Source organism: Chaetodon trifascialis, chromosome 1, assembly GCF_039877785.1.
Source record: "Chaetodon trifascialis isolate fChaTrf1 chromosome 1, fChaTrf1.hap1, whole genome shotgun sequence".
Classification (NCBI taxonomy): domain Eukaryota; kingdom Metazoa; phylum Chordata; class Actinopteri; order Chaetodontiformes; family Chaetodontidae; genus Chaetodon; species Chaetodon trifascialis.
In genome coordinates this window covers 8,881,995-8,908,538 of record NC_092056.1, presented here as the reverse complement: position 1 = coordinate 8,908,538, position 26,544 = coordinate 8,881,995, and the positions used below count along the sequence as shown (strand labels likewise).

Below are 26,544 nucleotides of genomic sequence, written 5' to 3'. Positions count from 1 at the left end.
GGTGGATTGTACTTAAACACAAATTTGTACTTGTACTTTGAGTGCTTGCGTTTTAATGCTACTTTATAATTCTACTGCAAGTTCCACAGAAAATGTACTTCTGACTGGTACAACACAAGGCGGCCGAATCCTCCATGGTATGGGCATCACCGTATGGTATCTCTGTAGCCTACAGTGTAGCTCTTGATTGTACACACATTACTACCACTATAGGTAGGGTGTAACCCCAAACGTCTAAACGATCTTGAGCTGATATTACTTACATACTTTCACTTCAGTGACATTGTCAACACAGGACTTTTACTTACAACTAGATATTTTAAAGTTGCAGTATTACTACAGTACCCTTACCTAAGAAAAGCATCTGAATATTTTCTCCATCACTGATAGAAGAAATGCTAGTCAATGGACATTTCATGGCTGGTTTTATGTAGCTGAAATGACAAATTACAAGGTGTGTCCAAATACTTTAGCCATTGTTTGTATGTCATGCTAACCAAGCAGTACAGGTAGTGGTATGTCAGCATTAATTCACATACCTTTCTCGGCCGACTACTTCTTAATGTAGGATGATGTTTTATTTCACAATAATATTAAAAACTGTGTACAGAGTGCTACATATTTCATGTTTATTTATCCTTTACTGTGCAATGAATAAGAGATGAAGCAGAATTTTAACAGAAATCGAATAACACAGTCATACTTCTTAATATTTGTGAACTTAACGAGTACACTTTGAAAATTCCGCATTTACCAGCAGTGTGATACCATTATTAGTTCTCCATTAACAACCACACAAACATTTGCAGTCATTTCACAAACTTAAAGCATTAAAAAGAGAATATATTTAAATAGTTTGTCAATAACCGTTCCAACAATTAACTGTATTAACTATCAAGGAAATTCTTTAGTTTCAGGGTCAGTATCACCACATTAGAGTCAGCGAAGCGTTCATCTTAACTTAAAAGCCCAAAGCGTTATTGTATGTAATAATAGTTTTAAAGGTACCCTTTAGGTCCGAGATTGTAAGACCCTTCGAGATGTGGGTGAACCCTGAGAGAACAAAAGTGTGCGACCACAGTTACATATGACAGGAAACCCAGAATTCAGCACAAGCATAGCGGAAATAGAAAATACTGTTTGAAAACAGAATACAGAGAAAAGTGAAGTAAAAAAGAAAGGTTAAACTGCAATGGCAGATATGACAACGCATTTGACTTACAGTTAATAAAAATATCTCAAAAACTGATTGAAAGTTCATTTCTTATCGTTTAGGCTTGTAACACCTGACTCCTTCTCCATCTTCTTTGTGTGTGAGCAGACACACTTTGCTGTGTTTTACCAAGAGCTCATTCACACATTATCAACTGCACAGGCAGAAACATGATCAGTCACCACGTGAGTATGCAGGGCAGGGGACTGTGATGGTGGAGCACCTCTGTGTGTTCAAATGCAGCATTGCAGGTGAGGAGCACTGTGCCTCTTCACTTTTCTCCAGTGGAGACAAACAGTTCGAGTGAAGGTTTGAGGAAAAGTTGTTATAATATTACACGCGCCATCATAAGATGTCACACACACACAAAACTCAGGAATCAAGATGAAAAATAAAGGGAATTGGAACATATTCCTTCATGGTAGGGAATGTAATCTGATATGTATCATGCCGGGTTCAGAAAGCGCCGCGATACGTCAACTCTCATGCGAGCAGTAGCCTGGCTGTTCACACCAGAAGCGCATTGCTCTGTGCCGGTCAACGAACGATTTTGCTCCTCCTTAAACGAGGATGAACTTGACATTTGATTGGTCTAAATTTGCCTATAGCCGCCTCACCTTCACCTCTCTGTGTCTGTCTGCGTGTGTGTGTGTTTGCTCGCCTGTTGCTCACTGTTTAGACACAACAGACAAAAATATGGAATAAGTAAGGAATTTAAACACAATCACAAACAGCAGTGATGCTATTTCTGATAAATATCGTGGATGGGCAGACTCTGCAACTGAAACTCCACTGGAATAGTGGGGACAGGGGCTAGAAAATCAGAAGGGTTGGCAAGCATGGGATGCATATTTTATCATTTACCAGAATCATATCATATATTATTTATATTGTTTATAATAGATTATAAGTGTGTTTTCTTGCTGGTTACACTCTTGGTGTGCGGAGAAAAAAGGCTGGACTCCAAAACTACTGCTGCAGATCACGAGCCGGCTGCTGAGCTCCATGTCGCAGCCTGACCTGTCCGAACAACCCAGCTGGTTAACGTGGACTACGAAAGGAAGCGGGCAGGGCTTCATGGCGCTTCCGCCTGTCTGAACCCAGCGTTACACTCAGGTCGCTTTCATCCACCGGAAAGTTTGGCAAAGCTTTTATGTTTTCCCTTTTTCCCATTAACAATGCAAACTACAATTTTAAGACAAAGTATTTGTACCTTTTTTTTTAAGAATAAATAAGAAATACACTGAAATACTAAGTTTACAGCTAGCAGCTGACAGCAGCAAACAATTAGCGTCGCTCTGTTAAAAGGTAATAAAAATCCATTTGCCGGCACCTCCAAGGGTTTGTAATTAACATGTACAGTATATCTTGTTTGTTTAATCTATGTACAAACTAAAATGCAAACCAATGACCCTGCACATAAACTTCCTTAGAACCACCACTTGTTTCTACATTTTGGTTTTATACAGATTACACAAACAAGATACAACACAATAAGGGTTTTGTTACTTCCCAACAGAGTAAAGCTAGCTGTTTCCTCTTCTTCCCAGTCTTAATGCTAAGCTATGCCAACAAGTCGCTGGCTACGGCTTCACATTGAACGCACAGACATGAGAGTGGTGTCTATCTTCTCATGTAACACTCTGAGAAAGCAAATAAACATGTTTTCTAAAAAGTCTAACTATCCCTTTAAGATTTTAATAATTAGAGGCAACATTTGACTCTTACAAAAGCATCATATTGCAGGGTCAGATTACACTTAAGGCTTTCAGATTCATCACATAATTTGTCTAGGAGGACCACATCATTGAAAATAAAAGCTGATGGTGTTGCCAAGCTCCCCGAGCTGAGTGAAAGTCTGCACCTGGATTTTTACACTAAGGTTAATAAATAAAAGAAATATTTTCAAGCTCAAAATAAGGGATGTTCATTAATGTGTGCAAAGATCTCCCGCATCCAGTGCACTGTGCAAGATCACACCATGTTGGTCTGGGTGTTGGGGCTGCGACTCTGCAGGTCCTGTACCTGGTCAAGAACCCAGCTGATGTTTGGTCTCTCCTGGGGATTTGACACCATTATGGAACTCAGCAGCATCTGCAGGCCCTGCGAGTAACTGGGCACAACACAAGCAGACAATTAGAACAACTTATGTTTAAACTATATTAAAATAACCCTCAATAATGGACTTTTAACATTTTGCATTTTTAAACACCAATCATAAGATCGTTTTAGCATTAATCATTTTGCACAAAACAGAACAACCGGAAGGAATAACCTGAGTTCAGGGGGAAAGGGGAAATTAAATAGGAGTGTAACAGTATACAGAGGTCACGGTTCAGTTCATATCCCAGTTTAGGAGTCATGGATGAGCACAAATTCAGGAGTCTCTCACTATACCCTAAAAAAGAGTTTTTTCTTATCCTAAATTTGTTAATGAAAAGAGTCCAGAGTCCAAGGCAGTGACCTAAACTTGTGTTTATAAAGCCTATATATCAATCGTACAAGCAGAAATATCAAGGTAAAATGACCAAATTAGCTAAATCTGAGCAAGTTAACAAAATATGATTGGCAATGCACTTTGAAACACATTTCCATCTGTGTGGAAGCTGCAACAAAAACGCATTGCATACACGCTGCCTCTGAAACACGCCTGGTGAAATCTCCGGGTAAACACTAACCTGCACGACTCTGGAATGGCCACTGGATTCTGGACAGCCAGGGCAACACTGTCCCCCTTCTGAAACACCATGTCATACGGCCCCTCCAACATCATCATGCAGTAAAGTACACAGCCAAGTGACTGGAGGAGTACGGGAAGACAGAAAAGCAGTAGTAAGTGAAGGATCAAGCATGTCAGAGACTTCAGAAAACAACATGCACAAAATACACAAGTCTAAGGGGATGAAGAATACAAGGCTTTACCCAGATATCTGTGCGCTCATCTATAATGCAGTGACTCTCCACATTGAAGAGCTCAGGAGCCCTGTAGGAAATCGTGCACCGCTGGGCTGCCCAGTCCTGTATGGTCATGGCTTCTCTGGTTCCTCTAACCTGAAATAAACTCAGTTTCATTATCATTCTCACAGGGTCAGGATCATTCCCTTATTGTTATTAGTCTTTAACAACACAGACAGTTGTAAACAAAAAACTTCACACTTTCTGGATATGTAGAGGTGATGGCCAGCTGGCATGATGCTTATCACTCTTGAAATGTGATGTAAATTCTTATTCTATAGCAACAATTGACCAACTTTTGCTGTTGCATTTATGTTGCAAGATATAAAGCAAAACAGCAGAACGCCAAATTTCCAATATGAGTGTTACAAGGGGCACAATCAGCGTTGGAATGCTTGAACAATAAAGATGTGATGCAGCACCTTGCAGAAGATTGTGACGAAGTTGTACGAGCTCTTTGGGACAAGACAAAAACTCATCAAGAGCAACAAATATGGTTGGAAGCGTTAAAGAAACATGAGAAACTTATTCCATCCAGCAAAAACCCAAATTAATGACAGTGCAGAAAACAATGGAATTAATTGTGCTTTACAATTAACAATAACTCCTGGCATCATCATTCGTGCTTCTGTTTGTTACATGCTCTATTGCATTTTACATGAATAAAACATCCAAGAAGTTAAAAGCTGTACTCTAAGAACTTTTAGACAATATCCAGTAGCTGTTCATTTGAAGGATGTGAAACATGATGTTCTGAATATGTGGCTCATCATCGGCATTAAAAATGTTACTCTGCCCTCAACAGGTGGAAATCCGGACCTTTTTTTAAAAAAAAAAAACAAAAACAACAACATCCAGTATAGTAGGTATTCGCACTCATAACAGTATCTGCACAAGGACTTGATGAGTTGTTGTAAATGCTATGCTGCTAGTATTTGGTGATTACACATCGCCTGACAAAATAAAGGTAAGCACTGCACTCTGCACTGCACACAGTGGGAATGTGACAGACCTCATGCCTCAGTTTAATTCATTTGAATTTTGGTGTTTGACCAATAGTTTCAATATTTAGACAGTGATCAGGGAATTCTTACTAACTCTTCAGATATCCTGCACCCTTACCTCAATCCTGGCACGGTTCATAGAGCCCAGGTCCATCAGAACCGGCCTGTCGTCCTCATCCAGAAGCACATTTGTGGGCTTGAGGTCTCTGTGAAATGACAGCAGACAAACAGTGTTCAGATGCAATCTAATTGTGTTAATATAAAAAGAAACACACAAAAGTTACCATTTGGCAAAGTGAGTAAATGACAAAATGAAAGTTAAAAAATGTGGCAGATGAATGCAATTCAGCAATTTGGCCTTAGTGCCAGCACATTAATGATACAGCAACAGCTCTGAGCACTGTAATTAGGGTCTAAGTTCTAGTAAAGAATCTATTAAAATCATCAAGTACTTCTGTTGTGGACACTTTTATGAGACAAGACCTATGCCAGCCTGTAAAGATGCTTGTGCTGGCTTGGTGTCGCTGCACCTGCTTCCACTGCTTCTGGAAACCTGCACATCCTCCATTCTCATTTAAACAGACCCCCCAAATTAGCATTCAGAGTGTATAAAACTGTACAATAACAGCTAAACCAAGTGAGCTCATTGTCATCAAACATTTTGATGCCAGTCCACATGTCCCAGAAGATTTTAATGTCCTGGACAAATAGATGAAAATCCAATCAAATATTATCTATAATTATGGACCCTGTTTACCCATATTTTCTATGTCTAAGTGACTACTGGGGACAACAGTTTTTGAATAGCCGGCAGCCACAAAATGGACTATAATGTATTCTGTCCGCGTTTACACAGTGTACATCTGCTACAAGGGCTTGTTTGTCCAACTGACAGGCTCAGATTGTTATTCCAAGTGTCTGACAACATTATTGAAAGGATCCCTACTAAAGTCATTTTAAAGCCACAGAAACAGCAATTTTAGCATTGTAAAACACACTTCATTCGAACTTGACAGTAACATAAAACTAACTGAACTCAAAATGTCAGGCTAGGTGTGAAAATAAAATGTAAAATATCAAGTGAAGCCTGAGAGAGAGGGCAGACAACAGAGAGGTAGTGGGAAAACTAGCATGTAGAGGCAGAATATTTTCACATCTAATCTGAGAATTATTTTCACCTGACATTATAATCAGAGGAGCACTTACCAGATGACGAAAACACGACTCATCAAATCAATGTAAATGTAGTATTTAACATTAGAGTCACGAGAAATATGAGTGCTTCTTGCCAACCAGTGACTTACACTTTGACAAGGTGCAGAAGAAAATGGTTATTCATTTCATGACAGGAGTGAGAAGCAAAAATGGTTTGGGTGAAACAATGGAAAGTCCCTATGCTAGTCCAATGTGTCCTATGCAGATGTTTGCTCTGTGTGTCTGTGGAGGCAGATTACCTGTGTGCATAGCCTTTTTCATGAATGGCCTTGAGTCCAGAGCAGATGCCACGCAAGATTTGTAAAATCTGATTTTCAGGCATTGAGCTCCCCTTGTCTCTTAGCTTCTCCAGAACAGACCACAGGCTGCCTTTCTGTTCACACAAACACACCAAGAAATCAGATCATATCCCTCACAGTTAGTCTGGACACAATGACTGTTGCATCAACTTACTCTAATATAAGGCAGAAGTAACCAGGCCTCAGTCTTGCCTCCACGATCAACAAAAGCATGTGCAACCAGGCTCAGGACGTTGGGGTGATTCACAACCTGATGCATCTCCACCTCCGTCTGAGCCTCCTGACGACCTTCGCGGTCATGGCACAGGATCCTCTTCAGGGCATAGAAGCGCCCATCCTTCACTCCTTCTACCAGATCAACATAACTGAACCCACTGAAGAGGGCACACAGAGAGATTTGAGATCAAGAGGAGCATGAGTCCAAACTGGAATGAGGATATTCCATATTTATTGTTGTTATTGTCAACAAATCCCATAAAAAGGCCAATATCAACATCTCTCAACACAGTACTTTACTCTAGCTGAGGTGTGGGGAACGTATTTATACAACAAATGTGTATCCACTTATGGGAAAAAATTTGAGGAGTATGGCAATTGAATTCCGCTATAAAAACTAAAAAAACTGAAATTGCACATGACTCACTTTATTATATGTTAGATAGATGACAAACAAATATAAAACATCAGCAAAATTAATCTTAAAGGTGGAGTTGAGTGGAGTTTAAAAACTTACCCTTCGTCTAGTTTCTGAACAAAATAATATTTTTTGTTATCAATGGTGATGGAGCCACGGGAGCACATGCACAGGGTCTGCCCCATCTTGCCTGGTACATTGTTTAACACCAAGCTTTTAAGGGCCTGGGAGAAATAGGACAAATAAAAGTTATCTGAAAGAGACAGCCAGAGAAATACATGCAGTGGTGCAATGGTACTTCCTAGCAAAAAACATTCGTTACTAAACGCAAACTGCAAGGTAAACTATGGGCCCATTTTACAGAACACATGTTAAGACGGCAAACAAATTGTCAGACGACAAACGTTAACTGTTAGCTACCACAGCACACCACAAACATCTGACGGTTAGCATAAACATAGCAACTCCACGGCTACAACAGCTAAACTCCGACATTAACGTCCACTTTTAATGTTACTACAAATCAACTGACTACCTGACACGATAGACAGCTGTCTACAACATAGCTATCCTATATCTGGTAGCATTACGTCTTCATTCTTACCAGCTATAGCTTTCTGTTTACCAAATTAGCTTACTGCCATATTTTTCCTCCTCTTCCTTTTCCTCCGCCTTCCTCTGCTTGTCTTTCGTGCCGGAGGACAGTTGGCAAATACCCTATTAGACGCATTACCGCCACCCTCTGTTTCAGTATGTGAACTGCAGATTAAATCTTACCATTAACCCTGTTTGTCTGATAAATCAAAGACTTGACAGGTTCACTAATGTTTTATATTAATAACCTATGGCATGTTATTTTTTTTCTAATATAATGGCATAATATTACTAACAGTGCTCAAATGCCCCCTCCCCCGCCAAAGAATTGGAGGAGAGAAAGAGAGGCAGATATTGTTTTTTCATCATAGCCAAACAACAGAAACGTATAAATTTTCTTGATCGCACCGGACGCTTCATTTCATGTGAAATTAACTCAGTCCATGGAGTGGTAATGACTTGTGGAGGGCAGCAAAACGCCATTGCTGCGTCTATTCTGCCGCAAATTCCAGAAGAAGAAGAAGAAGAGCTAGTCAGTTAAAGAGGAGAAATGATGGCGGATTACAAGCATAGCAGAAGTGACTGCAGCGACGACGGAGGTGATATTTGTGCTGGTTTAACGGCTAAATTATTGTTGAGAAATAACCAGTATTAAAGATTAAGTTTTTCTTTGCTGCCTATCCATTAAAACTGGCCCCAACTAATGTTAGACGCAGGACACCTTCATAAAACTCCACTTAGCTAACTTGATGTTAGCTGTGCATCGTTGGCTAGCGAATGCTAATACGAAGTAACATTGAACAGAATTAACGTTTCCTTGGTAAGATAGCTTACGGTGTGGAAATGGGGCTGGCTGTGACTGCTGTACTTAACTTACTTTTAACGTTAGCATGAGAATAAAGCAAAGATTTGCTTGCCGTAAACATTTTTCTTATTAACTTACTAACCTGGCGTTAGCATAGCTAGTGTGCAAGTAGCTAACCTAAGCTATCTGACACAGGTTAACGCTGTATGAATGAGTTACAACACTGCTATTAGCTGCTGTCAGACCTGCGTACAGTTAACGTAAACCCTGATATTGTAGGTAGCAGGGCAGCACACACAGTCCTCAGGTGGACTTTTAAAGCTGTAAGTTAAATGGCAGAGTTGAAACTAAGTTAATATTACTTTTGGTTAGTTGATGGCTTAAAACCTAACGTTAGCCACACAGGTAAAGGTGATGTAGCGTTAGATAGCTTTTATTATTCCCCAGTTCACAGGAAACTGTTGTTCACCTTGGTGAGTTGTCTTGCCTCAAGCAGGGCCGCAGGAGGAGGAAGGCAGAGTGAAAACTAAGCCTGTCTCTTGTAGCACTGTGGGAGGAGAAGGGACAGCAGTCAAGCGCACATCCCAGCACCTCACACCTGAAGATGAGGATGAGTCCTCAGCGGACCCTCCAGCACCCCGCAAAGTCTCCAAGATAGGCTTTAGCATGAGCAGTCAGATTGGGAAGAAGTCGAATCCCATATCTATCAAACTTGGAGCAACAGTGAGTGTTTAGCAATGGATATTAATTGCTTGCAGACCTTAACCTAAACTTATTTGATGTGTGGATTTGTAGCTTTTCTTTTTTCATGAAGACATGTGATGCTGTCTTCTTTTATTGTGCTTCTCTAAATCTTGTGTCCCCAAACTGTTCTAGAAACCCAAAGAGCCTGTACCATCAGCCCCTCCAAAAAAGACTGGGCTTGCCTCTGTTTTTAATGAAGATGATGATGTAAGCGCACACACGCAGTAATGTCAAGGTTGTATGAAATCATAAACAGCAAATATGCAGAGGCTGACCTTAACCTTCTCTTTTCATGTAGAGTGAACCTGAAGAGATGCCCCCAGAAGCAAAGATGAGGATGAAGAACATTGGCAGGTATATTCAAACACATACTTGATGTACTGCAGTTGCTTCCTCAGCTTCTGTTGTTATTAAAGCATTCAGATTTTGAATCTTTTAACAGCTACATTTCACATTTGTATAATTAGCTGACCTTATCATCTATGTTTCTGTTTGAGTGTGAAGCAGCTAATTCTGCTATGTTTTCAGGGAGACACCAACATCAGCGGGACCCAATTCCTTTAACAAAGGCAAGCAGGGTTTCTCCGATCATCAAAAACTTTGGGAGAGGAAGATGAAGGCCCAAGCAGACAAACTGTAAATGACTACCACAATTTTTGTCACTAATGGATAATTTTGTATAGTTTAAAGCTTGTCAGAGATATCTATGAAGGCTCAAATTATTCTTCACTGTAGCCTCGTATTTAACAACTTTTCAGCTTTGTGGACATGAGATGAAGAATACTTTAAGCTTTTTATGATACCCTCGTGTTTACCTTTCTAACCACTACCGGCTAATGCTAACTAAGAGGAGACATACCAGGGTGTCAAGTCCCCACATTGAGTAGTGAAGAGTGGGGATATGGGACTAACAAATTAGCCAGAATATTGTTTGAACTGTAAAATTTGCTACAGTTGTTTTCTGCTGGCTAATGAGAAAATCTGGCATCTCAGAACCCTCATTCCCCTTTTTTGACATGCTTGTTCCTATCTGAAGCTGGTTAAGTCTGATTGTGAGCAAGCTCTTGGTGTTGCTTGTCTAATATTTGTGTAAAAATGTACATAGAAGTGTGATTTTTCAATCCACAAATGGGAGTGTGCGTGTGAGTGTTATCATGTGTGTGTGTGTGTGTGGGGTGGGCGGGGGAGGGGGAGGGGAGGCATAGATAGATTGCTTCATTAGTTTCCCAGCGTCAATGTAAAACCCTTTGTTTCACCAGCTGTGCCACCCCATAGGCGGTCTTGTTTGATTTTTATGTTTTGTCTTATGTTTGTTTAAGCTTTGTGCCAGTATTTCTGTTTTTGCTTACTCAATATTGTATTTCTGTCTGTCTGTATTGTCACTGAATCTGGCAAAGGGAAGGACTGATCATGTGTTTTTAGTTGACAACTGTGTGAAGACCAGAATCATACAGCCATGACAAGTATACCAGGGTGATGGTCGTGTTAAATGAGTTCTGTGTGATTAAAAAAATGGCTCAGCAATGATTAGGCACATTTGCAAACTTTTTTCTTCGCCACTTTCACATCAGACAGCCCATGCTTCAGAAATCTTGCCCCAATCCTTGTGAATGTGGTACTTGAATGACTTTTTGGAAGATCCCTTTGATCAAAAATGCACATTTTAAATTCCTGTGTGGGTGACCTAACTGTTTTGAAGGGGCTTCCCCTTAACTGATGACATTAATATCCACTACCACAACCTGATCAAACACAAATCTCTTGAATACATATTTAAAAGCCAGTCATAAGAAAAACAATTAAAAAAAAAATGGAAAAGAGTATTATACCTAATGTGTGAAATATTCATTGCCGATATGTCTGCTGTAACAACACATGCCGAAACCTCACAAAATGAATTAAACTGATAGACACGGCCATATAAATGCAAGTTGCTAAGTTTAATAACATCCATCTTTGTACATTTTGTTAATCAGTGTGCTAGTACAAGTCCTGTATCTTACGTTCATTCTTTTTAATGCTATAAATTGTAGAGTCAGTGGGTAATTGATTAATATGGACTGTTAAACAAACTTTATTTTTGGTAGAGATGGAAATTAAAGATAATTTTATACACAACTGCTGGGACCCAGAACATGGCAAAAAGGATGAGTCACTTTTTCCCTACATTGGAAAAGGATAAATGATGATTTGGTATCCCCACCATCATGGAAATTTCCTTGACACAAACAGTTACAGTGGCAAATGTAGTAATATAAGCTGCATTGAGAAATAAATTTGCTGTACATCATGTTAGGAAAAATGTTACTGGTAACTTAGTCTCATCATTGTCCCTGCATGAGTGACACTAGCTTCACTCTCTGATCGGGCATGGACTTCCTAAGAGACCTCCAGAATTTGTCTGTGGCTCTGCCAGATTTTCCTGGGGTCCAATCCAGACTGGGTAGCACCTTCACGGCCCTCTCGACCAGTGTGGGCAGCGGAGGGTCCGGCTGGATGAGGGATGCTGAGGCTCTGCTGGTCCATATTAGCAGGACTTTGAGGGTGGAGTTTTGCAGCAAAGCCTAAACATATGGACCAAGCAATGTAGCAAATCATTAATCAACCCTGTTGTTAAGTCATACTAAATATAAACAGAAAACAGTCACTGGCTGGGAAGTAGAAGAAGATTTTGAAAGGTTAAGGTGACAAATTGTATGCAATTTGTAGCCTAGTAAATGGGCTAAAGAATGGCCTTGGAGGCTATTAAAAATATTTAATTCAGAAAGGTGTCAGAGCTTTCAGAGAAATTTGAGTTTCCTGAGGAAGTCAGAAACTCATAATTATGTCACCGCCGATTTGACATGCATGCAGCATTGGTCGTCCACTCTCTCCTGAAATGCAGACCTACCTGAACTCCTGATTCCAGCACAAACACAGCATTGTTGTTGGAGAGGTAGTTGGCTGACAGGAGGCAGATAAGCATTCGGCTTCTCTGTATTGCAAGGACCACATCATTTGTATAGGCTGCAATACAAGATGGAAAGCATCAGGAACATTTGCGGTAAACACACACACACACACACACACACACACACACACACACACACACACACACACACACACAGCTGATCATCTGACCTCCTCCAGGAAGCACGTCCCTCTCCAGCAGACAGAGGCGATACCCCCACTGGTCCTCTAACACTTGGGGCAGCAGCACTTCTAGCGGTCTTTGGGTGGCTTTACGTTCCTCAGAGTTCAGCAGGGCCATGCTGGATAAACATGCTGCCACTAAAAGCAATTGTTAATGTACTTTATGAGTGAAGTTACATAAAAATGTAATCCACATATGCACATCATCCACTTAACATGTTGGCCTACCCTCATCTGTGTCAGGTCCTGATGGGGAGGAAAGCGTCAAAACTCCCTCCATGTCGGCTGATGGTGGGCTCCACACATATGACAGAAGCACGTCGTACTCCTTCTCGTCTGAATGGTGGTGGATGAGAGAGATAATTGTGACACCAAATCATTAGGAATTTAATGAGGGTTCTTGAATATATGTTGTTTTTTTTTGTTTTTTTTACAGCTGTGGTAACACTTTGAAGAAGAAGTTAGTGATAAGTTTGGCACCACATTGCAGTATCATAGTGTACTGTACGTATATCCTTCAAGCACATGCCCTGGACTCAAGCAATTATCATAACATCTCAGCTCATTCACTGATGTAATTCTATGTAGAGTTAAATATGAAATAAAAAGTGAAAAGAAATTTAATCTTCATGCTGCGGTAGAGCTTTGTCTAGAAGTGAAGCCACTTCCTGTGAAGCAGAGCAGCTGTCATGGACCGGATGCCGGAGTGCGCATGCAGGGTAAGTTTGCCTTTGGTTTCCTACTCTATATTGTGGTTGTGTGTGTGTGTGTGTGTGTGTGTGTGTGTGTGTGTGTGTGTGTGTGTGTGTGTGTGTGTGTGCGTGTATGCGTGTCTGTATGTGTCTGTGTGTGCGTGTCTGCATTCTCACCTCCATTGTGTTTTCCATGTTGGAAATAGGATTTGTAGATAAGCTGCAGTTCCAGCCATTTCACGTGCAAAATGATTCCCAGGCCAGCTACCAGCAGCAAAGACCCAACGGGGTACCCAGCCAGCGATGGCCATTTCACTAAAACCCAAAATACACTCATTAGATTACATTATGTCTTTAAAGCAGCAATAATTGACTTGGAGGTGGTGAAAACAAGCTATTGTATTGGGTTTTTTTTTTACCTTTAAAAATTTGATATCACCAAACAGGTGCTTATTTACACATCCAGCAAAAAGGGGCAAAATCAGGATTAATCTAGAGTTGTGTTTGTGTTCCCCTGATGAATGAGTGAGTCACATATTCACGCTTCTTTTAGTTCTGTTTCGTCACTTGATGACGGGTCGGCGGTGTGCCGTTGGTTTATCCGTTCTTTTTGATAAAAATAGCTGTCAGCTGTGGCTGAAGTGCTGAATCAGTAACACTAAATCATGGGCCGAAAATACAAGACTAAACAAAACGAAAAAATTAGCTGAAAGACACTAACAGGCTCTGAATAGCTGGGGAGAGCTGTGGGGTTGAGCGATCTCTGGGTTTATAACTGTCACATTAAGCCATTCGATTGATTGTTAATATATGAATATTAGTTATTGCAGCTTTAAATATTTCCCGCTCAAAACTTAACTTAATGCTTCAAACTTGATATAACTGTGTGAACATGGGTGTCACCATTGAGCTCTCTGGATTAGTTACATAATCTTTGACTCCAATGGGCTTTTTTAGTTTGAGCAAATACGTGAAAATGGGGCACATGCTGCCCTCTTTCCGGCCACAAAGGTTTAGATAAAGGTTCTGGCAGCCCTCAGATTCATATCTAGTTTTGCCTGCACTGTGGCACATGCAGCTGCCTCAGTCACTGGGTCATGGCCGTTTGCCTACAGTGGCAGCAGAGGCTTTCACCGCCCCACCTTCTGCTTGTGCTGCTGTGGTGTAAAATGTGTTACATATTACATATACATACAGCTGTTATTATATTTTATACAACATTTTCATTAAATGTTGATAATGCTACAGTTTGAACTGCAGTGTAACAATTATGTAACAAATAAGTATGTAAGAATATAAGATGTGAAGGTGAAAGAAGACACAACACCTTTATGTTTCCTTTTGAGCTGGATAGTGACGCTGCTGCTTCCGACAGTATTGCTGGCGATGCAGGTATATGTGTTGTTCAAGTGTTGTGGCGTCACATCTTTTATGATGGCTCTTTGTGTGACCTTGATCTCTTGAAGGGTCACTCCCTCCTCCTGTCTGAATTGGGGACAGAATTTCAGCTCCCTTACATCATTTTGAAAACTTATTGTGCATGCCAGGCTAAAGCATCATGTTTACAAAATCCAAGCAAACGAACACTGCCGATGCATAATGGCAAAAAAGCAGATGTTGAAGTAACTCACGGATGAATCTCCTTGTATTGTGCAGTCATATTTGCCATGTTGCCACTGGAATGCACGTACCACCGCACCTCTGGTGAGAACATTATCTCGAAAGGAAAATATATCTTACATTCCAGAGTGTGAGACTGACCTAGAACAAGTACAAAAACATGCCCATTATAATCTCACCCTTCATGTCTGAATAAAAGTGAGAACAACATTCAATGTCTTACTTATGTAAGCATGAGCCCATGTTGAGCACATCATCAGAGCCAGGCAAAACTAGAAGATGACATTTTGTTGTCATGACTGAAAAATGGCACTGGACTACTTTACTCAGATCAGCCCACCACAGCCTGCCTGTGGGAGGATGTAGGCTTGTGCACATCAAAGTGGGTCAACAAAGTCTCTCACAATCTTATTTTTGAATAAGGCTGCTCAAACAGCCCATAGAGTGACCGGCCCACTGAACTTTCTCCTGGTCCTCTTCTTTTCAACTACAGAAGAACCACGACTCATAAAGACCAACATCACTTAGACTGATGGTGTTGGCTCTGAAAAAGCAGTTAAAAAACATCTAAATGGGTTTTTAACGCTGATAGCTGTAGGATTGTATCACAGCACATTTGGACACACTTACCGAGCTCCACTTCCTCTGTTGTGTTGCCGACAGGATAGATAATCCTGGGAGGGTAACTTGGTGTGTAATGAGCTGTTCAGGCATGAGAAATAAAGTCACACAGTTCTGTATTATAACTTGTCCAGTTTACTGTGTGTCTGGAAAAATAATCTGATTTAGATAGATATAGCTAGACATGCTGGTACCTATAAAATACCAGAACAAGCTGGAACAATGTAACAGTTTCAATGAGGTTTCATCAGGAAACTTCAGTGATGATGATAAAAAGTGAAAGCTGAAAACAAAGTGAGGTGTTACGATACAGGTGTTACTGTACAGGTGATTCATTCTCAGTCTGTACTGAGACACTGTTGCGGGTTCTCTAGTGGTTTACCTGATTTTCAAGTATAACTTTTGTTCAGAAAAGCAGCATTTTATTTTCCAAAAGTGGCTATAGATGGTGCCTCTGTAGAGGCAGATAATAATGCAACACTGTGTGCAGGCCACTAATGAAGAACTGATCTTCTGATATCCTTTGACGTGTTTTGTTAAAGGGGAATCTATGAGTGCTCTGTGAAAACAGACTGTTCCAAGTTTTAAATAACAGCAGTTCAGCTTGTAGAGTAGTACTTCCGTTCATGAAATATCTCACTTGAAGGTATTATCTCCATAATTATCTTAAACTTGCATTCCTGCACAAGAGAGAAATCATAGGACAGATGGACAGATAATACCTGCTGTGGAGGAAGCCTGGAGGTTTTTGGGTTCGTAGCCAGACATGATACTGAAGTGAAGTAATTTCATTATCTTATTCTTTTATACTGGAAATAGTATCAGCTTGCTAATGTGCCTACCGGGACAATACTAACATGCTGATGTTTAGCAGGTATTAAGTTTACCAGTTTGAGCAGTACTTGGGCAAAGATTGATGATTTTTCTCGAGAACACGAGTGCAGATGAGAACGTGCATGGAAAGACCTCATCTTATTTGAGCATGTTACGGTAGCATGCTAACATTTGTTATTTAACAATTGCTAATGAGAGAACACGTCGTAAGAATTTTGATCCACTGAATAGCTGTAAAGACGTTTAGCTCAAAAACACAAATGTCGACCTCATGGTCCCTTCTCACCCCTCATTTGGCATCTGTTAAAGGAGGGATGAGCCATTGTGGAGAAACTGATGACATTGCCATCTCCCCTTCCTCTCAATGCGATTATATAACATTAGCATATCAGATTTAAGGTTATAGATGTTGAGATATGTCAGCGTAGGGGATTGCCCCAACCTCTAACCCTACAGTAAAAACTATATCTGTAGTCATGTCTCCCTTTTTGTCACAGAGGTGGCTTGGTATTAGGGTCTGTTTTCTGCAGCACAGATGCTACTGAATGATCATAGTAATATTAAAGGAATATTATAGGAATACGACAGGCAGTAGTGTGTCTCTCTGATCCTCTTGCTCTTCCCTGAATACGTGCTACTACTTGTCACTTTGAGCATATAGGCTACAATATAGTTTAGAACTGAGTATTTATAGTATACGCTTTAGAGAATATTATAGATCCAACTGATTACTAACAGAGGTGCAGGACTGAGAGGAAAAGGCACAATTATAAATCCGTCTGCTACTTAAGCACCTTGGACAGCATCATGGATTTATTGATAGACAGCACATGGTCGAGGCCATAGATTTTAAATTTCACAAACTTCTGTAAGATAAAGAATCAATGAATCAGGCAAACTAACATACTCCACTCATCAACCCCTCTTCCTCTACATCCTGTGCTACTGGAGGGTAGGGGGTGGGGGTGGCAGATTAACAAGGGGGATGCGTTTTGGTCATTTTGCTAATAAGTAGGATGGCTTCCCCCCTCAAATCGCCTGCTGACCATCAGACAGTCAGGCCACTAGCATTACTAAAAATGGATAGTGTTGTGAATGCAGCGTCATTTTTGGTGTGTTAGTGTGATAATACACTACAATGTGCAACATGTAAAATAACAGACTTGGTGGAGAAAACACCACAAACCACTTTGCATTATTCTATATCAGGGCTCTCAACTGTGTATTATCATGTACTTTATCTGTCCCAATACACGCACACACAGACACACACAACACTTACGTATGACTGTGATGTTAACTGCCCTCCTGAAGGTCCATTTGACTCCTTGCTCAATTATTTGTCTATCACAGAAGAATACACCAGTATCATGCTCACTGACTTGGCAGAGATGTAAATGGCCATTCTTCACACAGGAGGCTCGACTCTGCTCAGACACAGCTTTATTACCCTGGAAGAAAGCACACCTGCTTAAGTTTCACTGTGATTTATATGTTTCCTTTGTGAATGGATAATCCTATTCATGTGTGTGTATCTCACCTTGTACCAGATGACTTCTGTGTTGTTGCTGCAGTTGAGGCCTGGGCAGGTGACCTCCCCACCTGCGCCCAGGAGCAGATATTTACTGCTCTCTTCAGGCTGGAAGCATTTCAGACTGCTTTTCTCCACCACCCGTAGATGGAAGGACAGCTTGCTGCCACTGGACAGCAGAGAACTGAACGCTTAATAGAAATTCAGTCACATGTGGCTTAAACACAACAAAAAACTTCTGAATTTGTCTTTTTTTGTATACCAAAAAACATTTTAAAGTGGCTGTTAATGTCTTTAAGACCTGTATACTATTAAACATTCATTGTAACTTTATACATGCAGATTTACAGATGATTTTTTAATTATTATTATGAGTTGATTACATAAAAGTTTTTTTGGGTTAAGAAGTTATTGTAAGTGAACATTTGATCATTGGATTTAAAGTTTATTGTGTAATTGGTGTGTCACCAATATCACCCAACCGCTATTTCCCATGTAGTAATTGAAAACTTACTAACTGGAGTGTTTGCCACAGCGAGCTTAAGTTTAACTGGAGTCAGACTTGAGAGATAAATCTGATGATTTTAGACTTTGCCCTGTGGAGTTTCAAAAGTCAACATTATTTACCATGTGAGGGACGTGTACTTTCCAGAATGTTTCGCTTCAGCGAGGAACTTCTTCCCACAGTCAACGGATAGGTGTTCATTTCCTTTGCTGCCTTCTCCAGTCCTGGACCACCCCACCTCCATGTGCTGACTCACATATCGTAAGCATGGCATCATGAAGACTTCCCCGGCCACAGCTCTGTAGTACTGGTGTGTAATATTCTGCTGAAATGCTGGAGACAGTTGATCCAAGTTAATTGCAATGTAAAAAGGTCTGGGCAGTCATTAATAATTAGATGCATGTTTTCTTTTAAACACATATACACACACATTAAAACACACATTAAAATTGAAATAGAATTTGTGCTTAAAAGAAATACCTGTAATTCTCTTTCTTCTTTGATGGTTTCCCACACAGCATCCCTCCAAGACAATGGGAAAGATAAAAATGACCACAGCGTATCCCGTCTGCATCCTGCGTCTCTAAATCTGTAAACACTGTTTGCTGACTTCAGTCATGATACTCATGAATTCCGTCTTCTTTACATTTTAGCGCTTTTTCTGTTATGTTTCCTCAAGTACAACCACATCTGGAGTTCTTGGTATTTTCTCATCACGGTTAATGTTTGCTCCTCGCCTTTCAGGCAGTAACATGAGGTGCAGCATTTTCACAGGACATAGATGGTGTAGTAGGTGGTATCATATGGTTTCCTGTTTGGTCGGTTTGAACATGAATTCACTGGAACCTGCTGTAGAACCGTGTTTTGATTAGCTGTTAGTCACGTCCTATGTGAACTGCAGAAGAGCATCTTTTAGTACAGTTATGTAACGTAATAACGTAATACGCTACTGTGTTGTCAAAGGAAACCTCCAAAAACCTCTTTCATGATTTTAAGCATTAAAAAAAACTGAGTAGGATACAGTGACAACACACAAAAAGTAGATAATATAGAACCTTAAAGAACAACACACATAAAGGTTAGGCACATTTTTAAGGGATGCTTTTTATCATAGTGAAATTCAGGGGACAACACTAAAGGGAGACCCAAACACAGAGACTGAAAGCATGATGCATATGCTAACTGCTTTAAGCTGCAACAGTCAGGTTTCCCTGAACGTGGTGGTTAAGACCTTCATTTTACTGGGTCACATCTGTACACCCCCCACCTCCTTCTCTGCTGTTTCCTTCTGCTGCATGAAGTATGTGGGACTGAACGTGCTGAATTTTTACAAAGCAAATTTTTCTTATTGTTGTCTACAGTTTTCTGGACTGAACTACACATTATCTCCACATTATTTTATTTGACTTGACCGTTTGTTAAACCTCTCCACTGTTCATTTATTCAGAGCGGAGCGTCTGTAACCTGTCAAGCTTGGCAGCATTCACGTCACATTTTCAATGGACTCATGGGGCTAACGTTAGCTTAGGTGGCTAACTGCAACTGATAAGTGGATTAATTCTCAGTGGGTTCTGATGTAAAATACAATTTATTTTGAAGGACAGTTCCAAAATATTTTGCCCGAAGGCATCACAGTAGCACATTTCATGGTACAATAAATGCTGTCATTAGGAAAATTAATGATGAAGAGCAGCATCACAATGACGGTAAAAATAGTAATTTTGGTGAGAAAGAGCTTGCATGTTCAAAAACAAATTCAGGTTAATAGTCTCCCACAGAAGCCCTACATGTACACAGTGGCATTAAATGTATGATAATAAAGACAGAAAAACAGTTACACCATTTAAATATGATATGATATATAATTCACAAGCTGCTATGAAAAGCAGCACTTCAGATATAACGAGAATTCACAAATCAGACCGTTCTTGACATGCCAGTACTAACAGTGTGCAGGCTCAGGTAATAACGAGAAGCAATTTCACATTCTACATTCTTACATGTCATGCCTTTGGAGGAGACATTAAAAAGTTTCTCGTGTCAGCTGTCAAACGAGAGGAGCTTTCCACCAGAAAAAATAAGCTATCTATCTGGGACAATTCAAGAACAGAAGATGCTATGTAGAAAAGTGAAGACAGTGAAGAAAGTGAAGTTCAGTAACGGCTCCTGGTGGCAATCTTCAGCATGTCAGTAAATGCCTGTAATGTGTCATTCATTTATTAAGTCATACACTGAAAGAGATACGATACAGGCTTAATTTTCTACCGTGAAGTAACATCCTAGACTGTCTGAGGTAAAAGACTTATTTTTGGTGCATGCTGCGGAACAGGGAGGTGATAGCGTAGCTGCTTCCAGAAGGAGGAGGAGGGCGGCATGGAGCGTGTGCCTTTCCAGGTGACACAGTCTCCAGCCTCGCTAAGAAGCTGTAAGGCCTCTGGTAATGACCCTGATCTGGATGCTTCTGTTGTCTCAGTTTTGATGAAAACCAAGTGAGTCTGCCGCTCCACCAGGGCTGCGTGGATGACGCTCAGCAGGCCAGATCCTGGATCAGGATCCGGAGAGGTGGGAACCAAAAGCACAGTCCGGCTCTGCTCTATACAGTCTAACACCGCCTCTGCTACAGCTGCAACCAACCAGAGCTCACATTAGATGTTTTTCATAAAGATTTTTCAGGAAGATTTTCATCAAAGTCTTTTTTTAAACACATACCTTTCCCTGGCAGGATGTCACGATCATAAAGACAGAGACTGTAACCAAGTCTCTCTTCCAAAACACTCTTCAGCCATTTTCTGCCCTCCTCATCTAGTCCTGCGTCTGTGTCGCTCTTGTAACACATCAAAAAGGCATCGTAGCTCTTTCCATCTAAGCAAACAACAGTAGCTTTGTCACTGCCATCACAGTGCAGTCCAAAAAAAAAAAAAAAAACCTCTTAAACATAAGCTGTTTCTTAACATAAAACAAATACCTGAGGTGCGGCTATGGCAGCCGAGAGTGTCTCGCAGGAAAAGGGTGATGTTAATTTTGAACTTCACGTAGATAACTACTGTGAAAACCATCACCAGCACAACACAGACAATGCCAAGAGCCAGGGAAATATAAGACGGGCAAGCTGTAGGGGAATAATGGAGAGAATAAATGCATTAAAAAGTAAACACTTGTTAACAGTAGTAAACTGAAAGACTACAGTCACTGTGTCACTGAAAGCTGGATCAATTAATTGACCAGTTAGTTTAGAGAATTGTTGTTGTCGGTTTTGTTGTGGAATTCAGCATGTTAGCATGTGCTGGATTTAGCATCCTTTGCATGTACCCACTCCCCCATCCTGTGCATGAGCCCCTTTCTGATTGGCTAGAACAGTGCTGGGTTCTTTGTGTATTTTCCATTTACAGAGCAGGGTTGTGTACAAACACTGGATGTTTTTCAGTGCGCACACAGAACAGACAGCTAGTGGACCATGAGGAGGTGTTTGCTGAATTTGAATGTATTGGGTTAGAACTGGCTGCACCTTTAAAGGACTGAACACACACACACATCGATCCATCCATACATACGCTTTTGGGCCAAGGTGATGGTGACAGAGCTTGAGGGTACGCTGTCGCTGTCCAGTTTACAGGTGTATTTTTTTGATAGATCCTCTTCTGACACCTTTTTGAAGACTAAAGACGCTGTCATCTTTGTCTCTTCACTATCATATTCACTGGAAAAGAAACGAAAGGGAATAATGGAGTAGCATGAAGAAAGACAAGTCATTTTATGTGTGTTAACATTTGCAGCATCTCTTACACTATGTTGTAAGAGCTGGTGTATCTGTGTCAAATGTTTACTGTGTATAATTGTAGAAAACTGGTAAGCTGCTGTTTCTCTCCACAAATGAGTCTCCACTTAACCAGAACACCTCATCGAAGTCTGAGGACAGAACAGCTTTACAGTCAATCACCACCGTTGAGCCTGGAAGAAGCAGAGTTTACGCAAGAGTTAAAGTGGTGATTTAGAGAGGCAGTAAATGCTCGTGTGTGTCCACGCTGCAAGACTGAAGCTCACCCAAATCTACGTGAAACACATCATTCATGCGCGGTGAAATGATCGCTGCAGATTTCTCCGATTGTCCTGCGCAACACAAAGAAGAAAATTCTTTACATCTTGAACTTCGGTGAAGATGAACATATCCAAAAAGTGTTTCTTACTCTTTTGTTGGACATCAAGCTTCACTATGAAGGTCTTGTTATATATTTGACCGTCATACAGGTAAGATCTGGTACAGGTGTAGACACCCTGGTCATTCTCCTCCACACTTGAGAAGTAATCAGCTTTTGGCAATGACTCATTCTCCTATAAGATGGGAAATGAAGGAGAATTTTCATGCATGAAAAGCAAATGAAAATGTAGGGAATGCCTTCATAACTACAGTATGCTTTGCGAAAAAACAAACAAACAAACAGACAAAAACCATGCAGTCAGCTGACCACACCTCTGGACCTTCTTATTATTAAAACCAAATCACACTCATAAATCTGCAGTGTTTAAATACCTTGTGCCATATGATGTCGTTGCTGGTAATATTCAAGGTATTTACAGCAGGTATACCGACTTCAGGGCAATTCATTGGGCATGACTTTTGCACGTAACATATCACAGAGTACGTCCTCCTCTGTGTCGTGCACACCGCTAGTCTGAACTGTCTGCTGGCATTCCTGTCATGTCAGTAAAGAAAAGGTTAATATGAAGGCTTTAAGGATCAATCTCCAAAATACAAATTTTCCTCTTCACCAGTCATTTATACATCCAGATAGTTTAGGTATCATTTGGAAACACCTGTAGAGAAACATGACAATTATTTCCAGAATTCATGGAAGGGTTACTCAAGATAATTCCCATATTCTCCGAATTCAAGCGAAAGAAGCTGCATTTGAAGAAACCACTTGAAACAGGACGTCTTTGTCGACCTGTTATGATGTAATTGGTCTTAAAATGACTTTGAAGGAGGCATCCCCCGACATGGCATCAAACTTACTGCCTGACATGACAGAAGCCATTCACTAGAGTAATCTCACAAAGCATCACAGCTCAGCTGAGAGGGAAAAAAAAACTTTATGTATTCACTCTTACATCCACAATTTCACCTCTCACATCCATGTACTTGAATGTGTCCTGCAGAGTGTCACAAATAGCAGTGCTACAATGCCACACAGTGAGAGAAGGTGTCTTCTGCAGACATCTCCAAAGCACCAAATAGCAAGGCTAATCTGGATTTAGGAGCCTGTCTGGATGATTGAAAGATTAAAAAAAGCACATGCATAAGATACTCACACCACTCTTGTATAGTGTCACACTGAAATATGGAAGCCTACACAGTATAAACACATTACAATAAATCCTAATGAAACATAATTTTTAGATATGAGGATACAAAATAAAGTCAGGACTGACTAGATTTTACCCCAGAGAGCATGAGTAATCCCCCTGATGGTTTACAGAAGCATTAAGAATCACAAGACTTCTCCCAAGAAGCAGCACGCCCATCTGACTCTGCTCCACCAATGGCGTGTTGGTCAAACCCGTCTCCTGGCTGGTGTGTCTGGTCCAGGTCAGTTTGGCATCACTGTGATTATACCCTCTGAAATGAGGGCACTGCAGCGCCACTATCTCACCTGCCTTGACGCACATCTCTGTGGGTCTCTGGGGGAACACACCTGCGAATGAGTGTTGCACATTTGAGATTGTTTTACTGTGTAAAGCCATAACATTTCTGGGCAGCTAAAACCAAATGTCAAAAATATCACTATTGCATTGTATTACACAGAAATATGGCTGGTTAAAACCAGTGGAAGAGGAACTGTTTGGGAGTGAGGCTTGCACACAAACTGACTGGTCCATTGTGCTGTCAGTCAACATATCAATAGCCCTGGTCCTTATGAGCAAAATGACTTGGACACTTGGTCGTAAACTCCTGTTTGCATATTGTTGTGGAGATCCATCAGTTTTGTATGTTTTTGTATGTGTGCCATTCTGGTACAGGTGTTGACCCTGTGAACTCAGAAAGGTTTGATTTGAGTAAAACTGGAGTAAAAGCTGCTTTGAGTTTATCTTCGTGTTTAATCTGTTTCCTGTTAGTTTCACTAACTAACTCCTACAGATTACACTGATGAGTAGGATAACTGTACTGCAATGAGCTCTAATATTTAATACCTGTGAGCACAATTCTAATAAAATGCTTTTTAAAATATTTTTTTGTCTATGCAAACCTAAATTTGGCATCTATAAGTAGGACAAAAATGCAGATTTTTGCTTTGGACTGAAAGGGCTTGTATGGCTGGCTGTAACATCTGTATTGAGTACATTTGGTAAAAACTTTAACATTGTACCTCTTATGAAACAGCACGAGCACGGTAGACGTGACTGTTGAGAGCACATGGGTTCTTAACCACATCCTAATTTCTTGGTGCCTGTCAGTCTTGTGATTTCAGTGTGAAGGAAAATGGCCCAAGATGGGGAAGCCAGCACTGGTCAGGACACAGAAGTAGACCGAGATGAGCTGATTTAAAATATTAGACATAATGTTTGCATCATGTGGCATAGCTATGATGATCATAATGTAGCATAGAAATGACTCTCCGTGCTGTTATAAAGGAGACACTGATGGGTCAATAATCAGTGTGCAGTGTTATATTATACATTATTCTGGAATGGCTCATTCTGCATGATCAGTACTTTTACTTTTGGAACTCTAAGTATATTTTGACTCTAATTAGGCTATGTAGGCTGCTTTTACTAGGCTAAAACATTGACATAAAAAGTAAGTGGTGTTGCGTTGACTCAAGTAAAAGATTAGAGGCTAGTCTATGTAATGTATGATTTATAGTTTATTGTGCATTTCGTTTTAATTTTGTTTTGTTCTTGTTTATCCACGTCGCATGTTGGATTCTGTGATTTTTGATTTCCTTCTTTCTCTATCTTCATTGCATTGTCACATGCACCTTTATTGCAATGACAGAATCTGATCAAATCTAACGCAGAATCCTCGCCCTCTAACAACCTAAGAAGATTATCTTACCTGACAATGATGAAAAGAGGAAAAACAGAGGGACCAGAAGTACTTTCACCATCATGACACCCTGCAGCACCGCGCACCAGACATTCAGGAGGAGCGACGTCAGAAATAATCCCCAGATGCAGTTCTGCTAAAACCCTTGAACATTTCCCCAAACTTGTCAAACCACACACGGTGTTGAAACATGAAACTTAAGGAAGAGCGTCATGCTGCAATGCCACTGCAATGTAAACACCCCCTGAATCCCTCACAAGGACAATATTTCGATATGTATTATTATCATTTCTATTATTATATACCTATTTCTATCCTGATGATTTCCTTTCAAGGTTTTCGGACAGGTTTCGTTATGTTGCTCTTTCCCCTGTATGGTAAATGACAAAAAGTGAAACCTTAACTAACAAAACCCCCGTTTGTTGTAGTTTCGCGACAGATGAACACAGCACCGCGCTCTGGAAACGGTCAGGGAAACCCGCATCACTGCGCGGTTGGTGTACGAGAGCAGTGTCAGTAAACCACAGGAAACAATTTGACACTGACTAATTTATTCCTTGAAACAGAGCTGCAGGACTGGGGACTTTCACCTTCTCTCAGGAGATGGATATTGGAAACAAGTCATGGCTTTAGAAAGTCTTTGCACACGTTTAGTAAAAGGGTAATTTGAAGAATATCAGCTGTTTTTTAATGTATGCATTCATGCAGTGGTGGAAGAAGAAATGCTATTTTTACTTTAAGTAAAACTAGCAACACCAAAATGAAAAAAGAGCTCCATTACGAGTAAAAGTCCTGAATATGCAATCTTAAAGAAAAGTACAGAAGTATCAGCAAAATGTACTTAACGTATCTGTTTATGCAGCTTGGCACCATTTAGTGTTATGTTTATATTCAGTATATTATTGGCATATTGGTACTTATTCATTCATGTGTAAAGTTAATGTGTTCAAGGTGTTAATTTTAACAGCGAGTTGGACAGTTTAATCCATAAAATGCATATTCTACAAACTGATTTTACATTTAAAACACTGATCTAAAAAGTAGGTAGTAAATATTGTACTAGAATGTGGAATGTAGCAGAGCAGCAAGTACAACAAAACTGGT

The 26,544-nt window shown here is 40.4% G+C and overlaps 4 protein-coding genes across 6 annotated transcripts; 1 reads left to right on the top strand and 3 right to left on the bottom strand.

The window, feature by feature from the left end:
* Positions 1-553: 553 nt before the first annotated feature.
* Positions 554-8,037, bottom strand: stk16 (serine/threonine kinase 16). Of its 3 annotated transcripts, none has more exons than XM_070967652.1 (8): positions 7,959-8,037; positions 7,420-7,544; positions 6,841-7,060; positions 6,627-6,760; positions 5,291-5,378; positions 4,136-4,264; positions 3,892-4,013; positions 554-3,326 (listed from the first exon to the last, which is right to left on the bottom strand). In XM_070967652.1, exons 1-8 carry the CDS (start codon positions 7,962-7,964, stop codon positions 3,188-3,190), a joined length of 963 nt encoding a protein of 320 aa, XP_070823753.1. In that variant the 5' UTR covers positions 7,965-8,037; the 3' UTR covers positions 554-3,187. The 3 variants fall into 3 exon arrangements, with proteins under 3 accessions (XP_070823753.1, XP_070823762.1, XP_070823771.1); XM_070967661.1 differs by having other exon boundaries at positions 7,925-8,011; XM_070967670.1 differs by having other exon boundaries at positions 7,856-7,987.
* A 356-nt stretch (positions 8,038-8,393) lies between these two features.
* On the top strand, positions 8,394-10,990 carry LOC139334543 (PEST proteolytic signal-containing nuclear protein-like). The gene is made up of 5 exons (XM_070967492.1): positions 8,394-8,513; positions 9,216-9,442; positions 9,596-9,670; positions 9,762-9,817; positions 9,992-10,990. Exons 1-5 carry the CDS (start codon positions 8,465-8,467, stop codon positions 10,101-10,103), a joined length of 519 nt encoding a protein of 172 aa, XP_070823593.1. The 5' UTR covers positions 8,394-8,464; the 3' UTR covers positions 10,104-10,990.
* Positions 10,991-11,598: 608 nt separating this feature from the next.
* Positions 11,599-18,972, bottom strand: LOC139334557 (interleukin-18 receptor accessory protein-like). The gene is made up of 12 exons (XM_070967501.1): positions 18,879-18,972; positions 18,521-18,731; positions 17,903-18,062; positions 17,645-17,813; positions 15,538-15,609; positions 14,919-15,048; positions 14,615-14,772; positions 13,465-13,602; positions 12,824-12,931; positions 12,584-12,733; positions 12,354-12,469; positions 11,599-12,027 (listed from the first exon to the last, which is right to left on the bottom strand). Exons 1-12 carry the CDS (start codon positions 18,970-18,972, stop codon positions 11,788-11,790), a joined length of 1,746 nt encoding a protein of 581 aa, XP_070823602.1. The 3' UTR covers positions 11,599-11,787.
* A 1,574-nt stretch (positions 18,973-20,546) lies between these two features.
* On the bottom strand, positions 20,547-25,540 carry LOC139332596 (X-linked interleukin-1 receptor accessory protein-like 2). Its single transcript, XM_070964645.1, has 10 exons — positions 25,450-25,540; positions 23,836-24,088; positions 22,927-23,089; positions 22,583-22,727; positions 22,440-22,505; positions 22,223-22,346; positions 21,950-22,095; positions 21,364-21,507; positions 21,108-21,260; positions 20,547-21,021 (listed from the first exon to the last, which is right to left on the bottom strand). Exons 1-10 carry the CDS (start codon positions 25,502-25,504, stop codon positions 20,678-20,680), a joined length of 1,593 nt encoding a protein of 530 aa, XP_070820746.1. The 5' UTR covers positions 25,505-25,540; the 3' UTR covers positions 20,547-20,677.
* Positions 25,541-26,544: the final 1,004 nt, after the last annotated feature.

Coding starts and splice junctions, on each gene's coding strand:
- stk16 (XM_070967652.1), bottom strand. Junction 6,761..6,840: donor TACTTCTGCCTTATATTAGA/GTAAGTTGATGC, acceptor TTGTGTGAACAG/AAAGGCAGCCTGTGGTCTGT. Junction 3,327..3,891: donor GCCATTCCAGAGTCGTGCAG/GTTAGTGTTTAC, acceptor TGTTGTGCCCAG/TTACTCGCAGGGCCTGCAGA.
- LOC139334557 (XM_070967501.1), bottom strand. CDS start 18,972: ATGCAGACGGGATACGCTGTGGTCATTTTTATCTTTCCCATTGTCTTG. Junction 14,773..14,918: donor CAATACAAGGAGATTCATCC/GTGAGTTACTTC, acceptor TCCCCAATTCAG/ACAGGAGGAGGGAGTGACCC. Junction 12,932..13,464: donor ACATGGAAAACACAATGGAG/GTGAGAATGCAG, acceptor ACCACCATTCAG/ACGAGAAGGAGTACGACGTG.
- LOC139332596 (XM_070964645.1), bottom strand. CDS start 25,504: ATGATGGTGAAAGTACTTCTGGTCCCTCTGTTTTTCCTCTTTTCATCA. Junction 22,506..22,582: donor GCTTGATGTCCAACAAAAGA/GTAAGAAACACT, acceptor TGTGTTGCGCAG/GACAATCGGAGAAATCTGCA. Junction 22,347..22,439: donor TGTGTTTCACGTAGATTTGG/GTGAGCTTCAGT, acceptor TGCTTCTTCCAG/GCTCAACGGTGGTGATTGAC.
- LOC139334543 (XM_070967492.1), top strand. CDS start 8,465: ATGATGGCGGATTACAAGCATAGCAGAAGTGACTGCAGCGACGACGGA. Junction 8,514..9,215: donor TGACTGCAGCGACGACGGAG/GTGATATTTGTG, acceptor TGCCTCAAGCAG/GGCCGCAGGAGGAGGAAGGC. Junction 9,818..9,991: donor AGGATGAAGAACATTGGCAG/GTATATTCAAAC, acceptor CTATGTTTTCAG/GGAGACACCAACATCAGCGG.